Source organism: Benincasa hispida, chromosome 8 (genome assembly GCF_027475165.1).
Source record: "Benincasa hispida cultivar pf3 chromosome 8, pf3_genome.v1.1, whole genome shotgun sequence".
Classification (NCBI taxonomy): Eukaryota; Viridiplantae; Streptophyta; class Magnoliopsida; order Cucurbitales; family Cucurbitaceae; genus Benincasa; species Benincasa hispida.
Genome location: NC_143485.1, coordinates 25714122 through 25725007, shown reverse-complemented (window position 1 = coordinate 25725007; position 10886 = coordinate 25714122). Strand labels below are relative to the sequence as shown.

Here is a 10886-nt window from a genome sequence, read left to right as displayed (position 1 = left end):
TTTTCCTACCAACAACACTACCAAGGGGGACAAAGATATCTGAATCCAATATTTTTTTTGTAATTATTTTTAAAAAGTTAAGGAGGGTCAATTTCCTCTCATCTCAACAAGGCAGCCCCATGTGGTCAAATTCACATAAAATAGTTTTAAAAACAAAGGATCTCTTTCATTTGGTAAAATGCCAACTTAAGAGGGGAAGATGGGGAAAATCCAACATAGAGAGAAACTGCCAACTGCCAAGTCATTAGTCAATGTCAAACCCAGAAGGGGTATTTCTGTAAATTCGACATGTAGAGAAACTGCAAGTAATCTCTTTTGGTATACGTTATATAAACCAATCAATATGTATTTAGAAATGGTGTCAGGTTGATTTGTGTGATCATATTGATAAAGTTTCATTTTCCCAAAACCAAACCAATAAGATGAACAGAGTTTGGAGCTTACACAGTTCTGTCAACCTATTTTGGGTTTGTATCTTCTTCTTCTTCTTCCTTTTCGGCCATGGATTTCCGTTGGGAGTCGAAACTGCCGAAGAAGAGACGCCAGTATCCGATCTTTTGAGTCGAGATGATTGGAGGCAGATAGCTGGATATGGTGAGGAGAGACTGTCCACAGTTTTGGTCACAGGCTCTGTTCTTTGTGAAGCTTGTTTGCATGGTGATGAACCTCAAGTTCATGCATGGCCTATTAAAGGTAATACAATTGCAGCTAACTTTTTATTTGAGAAAAGAAAAAACACCTATGAAATCAAGGTTGGTTTTTACCTCTGATGATTTTATACAAGCCAAATCAATTACTGCAGGTGCCATGGTAGGTGTGAATTGCCACAACAATGGAAAGAACAGCAAATCTTCTGATTGGGTACATGGAGTCACCGATGAATTTGGAGACTTCATTATTGATATTCCATCCCATCTTCATGCAACCCGAAGCTTTGAAAATGTCTGTTCCATCAAGATTCTTAAGACACCAAAGAACACACACTGCCGACCTGCTCATTTAGCTGGAATGAAGCAGCTGCAATTATCATCGTTCGGAGGTGGCATCCGTACATATACTTCTGGAGTCCTCAGGCTGCAGCACCAAACATCTCGACCCCTGCAAGCTTGTACAAATGAGGGGAGGGGTGATCGTCAGACCTCATGGTAGACAGAAGCCTAATAAAGTGAATGAAATGGTTGCAGAGATCATAATATATGGCTCATGTAGATGGCGCTGAAGTCACAACGATGAGTTATTTGTTTGTAGTTAGCACGATAAATTGGGTTTGGATTGATATGTGTTGTTTGTGTATAGAAACATCTAGATTATGTAATACACCAATCTATTTCATACCATACATGACAGATGCATTGACTGCATCGAGTCTTCCACACAATTGAATTTACTCGCAAGGTGGTTGTAATTGTACTCATCAAAAATCAATTGGGAGCCAAAGATATCTCATGTGTTCTCTTACAATCATTGCATAGCCTGATGGATGATCAAATCCCACACAAAAAATGAACTAACATTAAAAGATCAGGCTAATGGGCATTACAAGATGATAAAAGATGAAAAAACTGAAGTTGCTCTCAGAGTTTCTCCTCTTTCTTTTCCTCTACTTGAGAAGTTATGTATCGTGCTACATCAGCACAGCAGGTAAGCTTATCTGCCTTTTCATCTGGGATTTCAATGGAGAATTCTTGTTCAAAAGCCATAACAAGCTCCACCCTGTCTAAGCTGTCCAGGCTTAAATCTTTCTGGAAATCAGCCGTTTCAGTAACCTGCTCAGCTCAACACGACATTTAACATTAAGGAATATATTTATTTCAACAAATATATTGTATTGCATTTAATGGAATCCAATAATTAGGAGGGAATCCACAGAAATCCTGACTAAAGTTATATAAGAATTCAAAGATGAGATGATATGGTGGCTCTGGACTAATTACCTTACAGGCGTCAATTCTATCAAACTTCTTAACCAATCCAATCACTCGATCAACTATTTCGTCGGAGCTTCTACCTGTTGATGTGCACAAATGACGAGTTAGTTTCTCCATGACATTCTCATCCTTCATCAACAACTGTGTTGTAGTATTAGGTCCTCTGATTTTCATGTGCTTCAGGATTGAATTTCTGATGCTTTGCATGTTTACAAAAGCTGAAACGAACAAATTCCATCATCAGTTCAGATAACAAAGAATTAACAAGTTCCGGAATTATAGATAGGAATTGCAAACAAATTATCAAAGCCTGAAATGTGAAATGTCCCCAGTGTGTGAAGGGAGTTGAACACAGAGATTTACACGTGCATGTTAAGTTATCAAAATCTAACTTTTCTCAAACATGCAACTTCAAAAGTTAACTGAAACACGTTACAAGACTAGATCCTTGAAAAGAAATACAGATTCGCCCATTGAAAATAATGTGTAGAAACTTTCACAGGGATAATTACATAGACTTGAAAGAAATGGAAGTTCTTTTGTTTTACAAAAAGTCTAATCATTGCAACTTTCCAAATATTGACCAATCCATCATCAGTGAGTTTTGAGGAAGATCAAGATAAAACTATGCGCTAAATGAGGGGGGTAATGGATAGCATATCAATCTTGAACCAGATTAATCCATCATGTCTTATGTAAGGGCATGTTTAGGAGCAATTTTGAAATCGTTAAAATCTTTTTTGTCATGTTCAAAATCACCACAAAATATACTGTTAATCCTTGAAAATCAATTTTGACAGTATGAAAATGGGCTTTAAAAGTGTTAGATTAAACTAAATATTTAATTAATTTTGAACGATTAAAACCAAATATCAGATTGATTTTGAATATGACAAAAGTGATTTAAATCATTTCAAAATCACTCTCAAATATACCCTAAAATCAAATTTTAAATTTTCAAATTGGCAAACCAATAATTTGCAGAAACGTATTTGAATGTATCAAAAGAAACATAGTTTTGGTAACCTCTATATGATGTCCATGTCCTAATTCAGTTGAAAAGGACAAGTTGGTTGGTCCTTCTTGAATCTTGTTTCTGTCAGTGTCCACAATTACCAGTCCCCATCCGGCCATGTTTATTAGCCCCAAACTGTTCCTAGCTGGTGATTGATGACAATAGCTAGCACTAATCAGCAATGTAACATCGAAAGTATGTGAACCATACCAATTGGTTCCTAACCCCGTTCAAGAATCAACAGAAGGGTTTATTTTCCAGTTGCTGTTAGTTCTTTTTTCTTGGTCATCAAATCCATATGACAGATAAAGAGTCCTTATTGGATCCCTTGGATGCAATACATTAACGAGGAGTCGCATTATTAATTTACGGAATTTTATGGGGTTCTTAGTGCCATCTGCCAGCATAACGGGATAAAAACTAGAGATGGGCTTCACTAATTGGAGTGCATTAGGAATGTCTTCCATGTTTTCTGTAGAAGAATGTAACTGACATTCAGATAGCCAACAGAAATTATTTGCAGTGTTTTGTTCATAGCTAGCATTAGTTTTTCTTTCTTTTGTTAAATTACAAGCTCATCCCCTAATCAGTTGAGAGTTGTCTTATAGTCCAAAAACTTTTAAAAGGATATAATAGGTCTTTAAGCTTTCAATTTTGTGTTTAATAAATTCTTCAACTTTAAAAGTATCTAACAGGTTTCTCCCTCAACTTTCAATTTTGTGCATAATAGGAACCTAATTTTTCAATTTTGTGTCCAATAGATCCATAAATTTTCAGAAATATCTTGAATAGGTTAGGGGCCTATTAAACACAAAATTGAAAGTTTCATGTACCTATTAAATACAAAAATTGGAAGTTTAACAACCTATTAAGCACTATTTTAAAGTTCAAGACATGTTAGAAACAAAATTGGAACTCAAACTATCTTTAGACACAACCATAAAGTTATGGGATGAGATTTGTAATTGAACACTTTTCTTTAACAAATTTTCCTTGGTTGTATCCATGGTATTTGGCCCGCTGCTCGACATAAAGACATTGCAAGTCATAATATCAACTCTAACAAACAGTTAGAATTTTCTCTGGTTTAGAAATCGACAACATTCCACACGGAGGCTTAAACCCAACCCTTCAACAAAATTCCCACTAAAAAATCCAACCCTAATTACAACCAAAGCCGCCCATTGGGAGCATTCATAGAATCAACCATTTTTCAACTTCCAATGACCTAATACACTGAGCTCAACATATCCTTTTTCCAAGACGTTTCAGAAACCAACTCTAGATTCAAGGGCCCATTACTGTACACTACACACTGCTCAAAAGGAACACAGAGAAAACACAAATGGAATCTATGGTAGCACAAACATCAGGACGAAGTCAATCAGCAACCAAAATTACCAAACAAAACAAAGCATCTAAAAATCCAGATTGCTTCAATCCCCTCACCTTTGATTCTCATAAACCAACCAATTTTCACCCAAAATCGTGTAGAATTGCAAAAGAAGAGCAAGAAAGAGGAAGATTGCAAAGAAAGTAAAAGGATAGAAATTGAAGCTATTTTACTCACGAGAGTTGCAGCTACTGATTGATTGTAAGGTGGCGGAAATATTCGCGTCCGCCGAACTTGAAATTGAAACTGCGATGGTTATATTATATCGTCGCTATTTCAAGTCCTCTTGAGAAGATTCACAATTTTCGAGCTCTCAAACTTTCGATTTATTTAATTATATTATGAATATTATAATAAAAAATAGATATCCATCATTTAAAATTGGCCTTTACTGTCTGTTCCGATATTTAATGGATCTTAAAATCACACACTCATTAGTCAAAAATCCACTTCAAATTTTACTAAATTTTCTATTTTTCAATTTTATAATTTTAATTATTTCATGATTTTAGTACATTTATTTTAAATTATATTTTATTATTATTATATTGTATTTTTTTTGGTATCTGTATCTCTCTATGTTGCAATCCGAAAGAATAGTAAGCTTTTTTACATGAGATTGCATTGCAAAATCAAGACCATCCAAAACAACGTGGGCCTTTGCATAAATAGGAGATAAACCAATCAAGTGGCTCCCCTAGTTGGCAGCCTTAACCGGAGTCGCCTCATCCAATAGCAAACAACCATAGCCTGTAACAGCCAATCCACTCTGCCGATAAGCGTCAACATATATGCCGATAAGCGTCAACATATATTATAAGGGATCCTATAAGTCAAACGGTGATAACATTAGGACCGCCTCCCCAACCTCCACCCCTGAGTCCATGGACCCAGAGAAAGCAGCTAGGACAGGGTGATCATTGGTTGATTGGCGTCGATTTTGGCTCAAACCAGCGTCGACAACTGATGTTTCGACGTTCGTCGGTTAGAACGAAGTTGAAAATGTTTTCCGATTTTGCATCTCAGCGAGTTAGCTAGAAAAAGAAAAATGAAGGAGGAGAATTCGAAAGCTAAAAAAGTAGCAAAAAATAGAAAATAAGAGGGAAGAAGAAAAAAACCAGAAGAGATTGAAGAAAACAATGAATAGAAAAGAAGGTGATGAAGGAGACAACCAAAGAAGATAAGACAAATTATTTGGGAAAAGGAGAGAGACGAAAAAGAAGATTGGAAAAAGAAAAAAGACCTTTTTAAAATATGTAATAATTACCAATTTATAGGTAATGAGTACCTGTAAAGTGAAACCATGGTGGTTTTAAAAACATAACATGGTTTCACCTTTTCTCATGCATTTTCCCATATTTCAGTAGGGTTTGCACGTTGGGCAGTGCACACTTGAAGGGTTATTAATTTTTTTTTAAAAACGTATGTGTACTCGGTCTCCTCGGCCGGGTTGAGCTTCTTTGGGCTCGCCGGCCGGCCAACTAGTCGGTTTTGTTATATGCCGAGTCTGACATGCAACCAAATATGCATTAAACCAATCCGCTGTCCATAGTTGGTTCGATCAATTTTAGTTAGAGATGTCTATGGAGTGGGACGAAGACATCTTCGTCCCCTATATCATTTTCCATTCCCACTTTTTTTCAATATTCTTATTTTAATCAGAAGAAGGAATTTGTTGACTGCCTTCCATTTCCAATCACCATTCCACAACTACAAGCAGAATTGAGCTTGTCTTCCTCTTTTTTCTTTTTTCTTTTTTAAATTTCCACAATTACAAGCAGAATCAATTGAGCAAGAATTTTGAAAAATAACAAAATCAATTGTGAATCACGATTTACATATTATTTTCATCGAATATTTTAGTAATTATATAGATCAACCTACATTGATGAATTAAAAGAGGACTATAAAATACCAAAAGCTTCTCAATTGATCCATAGAGAATAAACATTCCAGAAATCAAAACATGACTATACTGTTGAAAATGAGTTTCTGAGTTTTTAAATTGAAAATGAGGTATGTCTGAATATCTGAATTTCTAAATTGAAAATTAGTATACTATTGGAATCTCTGGATATACCGTACATTCCATAAACCAAAACATTTAATTGATCTGAGTTTCTTAATTTCTCAACTTTTATAGTGAAAATAAGAAAAAAAACAATAAAATATCAGATCTAGCTCCAGACATACCTTGGATAGGAGGAAGACGAGGTCAGAAAGAGTAGGAGACAAAGACGAAAGTGAACGAACACTAAGTCCCAACCAAGTTTCCGATGAAGACAAACGAACAATGGGACGAAGTCACGAAGAAGAACAAAGTTTCCGACGACTTTGAAAGACGAATAGAAGGGAAAAAAAGACGAAGCCACTGAATTAACAACAAAGACAAAAGACAGTGAGGGTTAGAGACTAAGAGCAAGAGGCGGTGGCTGTGTATGTTGTTTTAAAAATAGAGTTTTCTAACTTTAATATATATATTACAAATAAATAAATAAATAAACATACATACATACATATAAAAGGGGATCGGTGTGGGGACGGGGCCGAGGATGGGAACGGGGAATATATTCCCCATCTCTAGCCCTAAAATATCATTGGGGAAAAAAATCTACACTCCTTCCCCCATTTTCCGTGTATTCGGAGATTCCTCGTCCTGTTCGAAGCAGGTTTAATGGACATCTCTAGTTTTAATCGGTCGACTCCGTTTTTCCAGTCTTCCTTGTTCACCTTTGTAATAAATAATCCACTCACCACGAAGAGCAATAGAAGGCACGATCTCATTATGGACAAACTCATTCCTATTCCCATAAATAGACCACATTTTCGCACAAGCCAGAGTAAAGCCAAACTTAGAGAGATTTAGGAATTCGTTAACCCATAATTTTTTTTATTAAAACTTCTAAAGTTCATCCGACCTTAGGTTGGAAGGAAACATTTCCGGATGGAATTAGCCCACCTACATCCAAATAAGTAATCGACTACCATTGGGACTCAATCATTCGTTTACCCAAAGATTAAAGAAGGAAGATAAGAAATTGTAGAAAGCCCTCCAAATAAAATGTTTCACTTTTGCAGGAATGACAACTCCCCATAATTTTTCCACCAAGAAGACAAACCACCATCACTAGATGACTGCCAGCCTCCAACTTCAGACTAAACCAGCTTATACCCACTCTAGACAATGAACTCGCCCCATTTGTCATAACGCTAGATCCATTTGTTCTCCCTCCCCTGTGCATTCAACTAAGTGGATAGAACACCTCAATCTAAAAAAAAGAAAAAACTTTCCAAAAGTAAGAACTATTTCTTTTAATAAAAGATTGCAGCACATCAGAATTAGAGAAATATCTCCCCTTTAGAACCTAACTCGATTTCTTGTCTGAGAATAAAATGTTTATTTTCAAGAATGGAATGGAGATTGATTTTGGTTCAATGGAAAGTAACTTATATGTACTAAGGCCATTAGTCATAAAAGCCTTGTTTAACACTGAAATGTTTAGTATGACAACAACAACTAAAAGACCAAAGGTTTCTCTTAAGGAAAGCGCCCATCTTTGGCATATAAGGTTAGGTCACATTAACCTCAATAGGATTGAACAGTTGGTGAAAAGTGGACTTCTAAAGAGTTTAGAAGAAAACTCCTTGCCGGTGTGTGAATCATGCCTTGCAAGATGACCAAACGACCTTTTACTAGAAAAGGTTACAGAGCTAAGGAAACCTTGAAGCTTATACATTCAGACCTCTATGGTCCGATGAGTGTTAGGGCTCGAGGTGGGCATGAATATTTCATCTCTTTCATAGATGATTATTCGAGGTATGGGTATCTCTACCTAATGCAATGTAAGTCTGAAGCCCTTGACAAGTTCAAGGAGTATAAGGCTGAAGTTGAAAACTTGTTAGGTAAAAAGATAAAAACACTATGATCTGATCGTGGTGGAGAATATATGGACCTCCAATTTCAGAACTATATGATAGTACATGGGATTGCATCCTAACTCTCGGCCCCAGGTACACTTCAGCAGAATGATGTATCAGAAAAGAGAAACAGGACCTTGTTGGACATGGTTCGGTCTATGATGAGTTATGCTCATCTTCCAGACTCGTTTTGGGGTTTTGCAGTAGAGATTGCTTGCTACATTTTGAACAATGTTCCTTCGAAAAGTGTTTTTGAAACACCTTTTGAGTTATGGAGAGGCTGTAAAGGTAGTTTACCCCACTTCAGGATTTGGGGGTGTCCGACACATGTGCTTGTGACTAACCCGAAGAAGTTGAAACCGCGTTCGAAAGTTTTGTAGGCTACCCCAGGGAAACGAGGGAGGGATACTTCTATGATCCGAGTGAGAACAAAGTGTTTGTTTCTACAAATACTATCTTCTTGGAAGAAGACCACATTAGGGATCATACGCAACGAAGTAAGCTTGTTTTACGTGAGATTTCTAGTGAGACTGAGACTACTGAGGGTTCAACAAGAGTTGTTGAATAGGTCGACAAATCAACAAGGGTTCTTGAGGTCGGTGCATCTAGTCAACCGGCTCAAGAGTTGAGATTGTCTCAACGTAGTGGAGGGTTATGAACCCACCGGATCGCTACATGGGTTTGATTGAAGCTCAGAACGTCATTTCTAATGATGGGGTCGAGGACCCATTGTCTTTTAAGAAAGCGATGGAGGATGTTGCCAATGATGAATGGATTAAAACCATGAACTAGGAGATGGAGTCTATGTACTTCAATAACGGGGGAGCTTGTGGATCCACCTGATGGGGTAAGACCTATAGGTTATAAGTGGATCTATAAGCGAAAAAGAGGTATAGATGGAAAGGTGCAAACCGTTAAGGCTCGACTCGTGGCAAAGGGTTATACCTAGGTCGAGGGAGATGACTATAAGGAAACTTTCTCACTTGTTGTCATACTCAAATCTATCAGGAAACTCCTGTCCATAGCCACATTTTATGATTATGAGATATGGCAAATGAACATCAAGACTATCTTTCTTAATGGTAATCTTGAGGAGACCATTTACATAGCTCAACCAGAGGGGTTCGTAGTTCCAGATCAAGAGCAAAGAGTTTGCAAGCTTAATAGGTTCATTTATGGGCTAAAACAAGCATCTAGATCATAGAACATTAGATTTGATACTGCGGTCAAGTCGTTTGGCTTTGATCAGAACGTTGATGAGCCTTGTGTTTACAAGAAGATCATCAATAACTCAATAGCTTTCCTGATACTGTATGTGGATGATATCTTACTCATTGGGAATGATGTAGGGTAACTAACTGATATTAAGAAATGGCTAGCTGTTCAGTTCCAAATGAAAGATTTGGGTGAGGCACAGTATGTTCTAGGGATCCAGATCATTCGGGATCGTAAAGACAAGAGGTTAGCCTTATCTCAGACATCGTACATCGATCAAATGTTGATTAGGTATAGGATGCAGGATTCTAAGAGAAACCATTCAGGCATGGAATAATTTTGTCTAAGGATCAATGTCCTAAGACACCTTAAGAGGTTGAGGAGATGAGACAGATTCCCTATGCTTCAGTTGTAGGAAGCTTAATGTATGCAATGTTGTGTACAAGACCTGACATTTTCTATGCAGTAGGGATTTTCAGTCGGTATCAGACCAATCCAAAATTTGATCACTGGATGACGGTCAAGATGATCCTCAAGTATCTTCGGAGAACGAGGGACTACATGCTCGTGTATGGAGATAAGGATTTGATCCTTACAGGATACATAGACTCTGACTTTCAGACTGATAGAGATTCTCGCAAATTGACATCGGGATCAGTATTCACTCTGAATGGAGGGATTGTAGTGTGGTGAAGCATCAAACAAGGATGCATCGCTGACTCCATTATGGAAGCCTAATACGTAGCTGCTTGTGAGGTAGCTAAGGAGGCTGTTTGGCTGAGGAAATTCCTTACGATTTGGAAGTTGTTTCAAATATGGATTTTTTTATCACTCTCTATTGTGATAACAGCGGGGCTATGGCAAATTCAAAGGAACCTTAGAGTCATCATCAGAGCAAGCATATAGAACAAAAATACCACTTGATCAGGGAGATTGTGCATCACGGTGATGTGATAGTCACGAAGATCGCGTCAGAGCACAACGTTGCTGATCCCTTTACAAAAACTCTCACGGCTAAAGTGTTCGAGAGTCACCTGGAGAGTCTGAGTCTGCGGGACATGTGGGATCTTGTCTAGGGCAAGTGGGAGATGATACTGGGGTAGGCCCTAGTTTATTGTATATTGTACATGTTTTTCTTGTATTGTACATTAATTTCCCGAGGCATTAGGACAAGTGGGAGATTGTTGGGATTGGTGTCTTAATTCTCTCGGAGTCTCGTAGTTTGTAATATATACAGATTGTTATGAATAAAATAAGAGTTATTTTGTTTGACATTTACTCATGTATTAAACCAAAGGTTAATGGACCAGGATGAACCTTTACAAAACCAGAATGAAATAATTTTATCTATTACACTTTTCATCAAGCAAACCGATTCACAGACGAATCGAGTCTTGAACCGCCGGGTGAACCTTCA

At 37.3% G+C, this 10886-nt stretch overlaps 2 protein-coding genes across 5 annotated transcripts; one reads left to right on the top strand and one right to left on the bottom strand.

Annotated features, from left to right (window-relative positions):
- Window positions 1-313: 313 nt before the first annotated feature.
- MTACP3 (mitochondrial acyl carrier protein 3) lies at window positions 314-6784 on the bottom strand. 4 transcript variants are annotated; one of them, XM_039039767.2, is made up of 5 exons: window positions 4514-4668; window positions 1935-2146; window positions 1336-1766; window positions 765-1105; window positions 314-684 (listed from the first exon to the last, which is right to left on the bottom strand). In XM_039039767.2, exons 2-3 carry the CDS (start codon window positions 2133-2135, stop codon window positions 1575-1577), a joined length of 393 nt encoding a protein of 130 aa, XP_038895695.1. In that variant the 5' UTR covers window positions 2136-2146; window positions 4514-4668; the 3' UTR covers window positions 314-684; window positions 765-1105; window positions 1336-1574. The 4 variants fall into 4 exon arrangements, with proteins under 4 accessions (XP_038895695.1, XP_090173031.1, XP_038895696.1 ...); XM_090316905.1 differs by having other exon boundaries at window positions 765-1098; XM_039039768.2 differs by lacking the exon at window positions 4514-4668 and adding an exon at window positions 6530-6784 and having other exon boundaries at window positions 765-1766.
- On the top strand, window positions 423-1461 carry LOC120083866 (Pollen Ole e 1 allergen and extensin family protein). The gene is made up of 2 exons (XM_039039766.2): window positions 423-693; window positions 803-1461. Exons 1-2 carry the CDS (start codon window positions 423-425, stop codon window positions 1147-1149), a joined length of 618 nt encoding a protein of 205 aa, XP_038895694.1. The 3' UTR covers window positions 1150-1461.
- Window positions 6785-10886: the final 4102 nt, after the last annotated feature.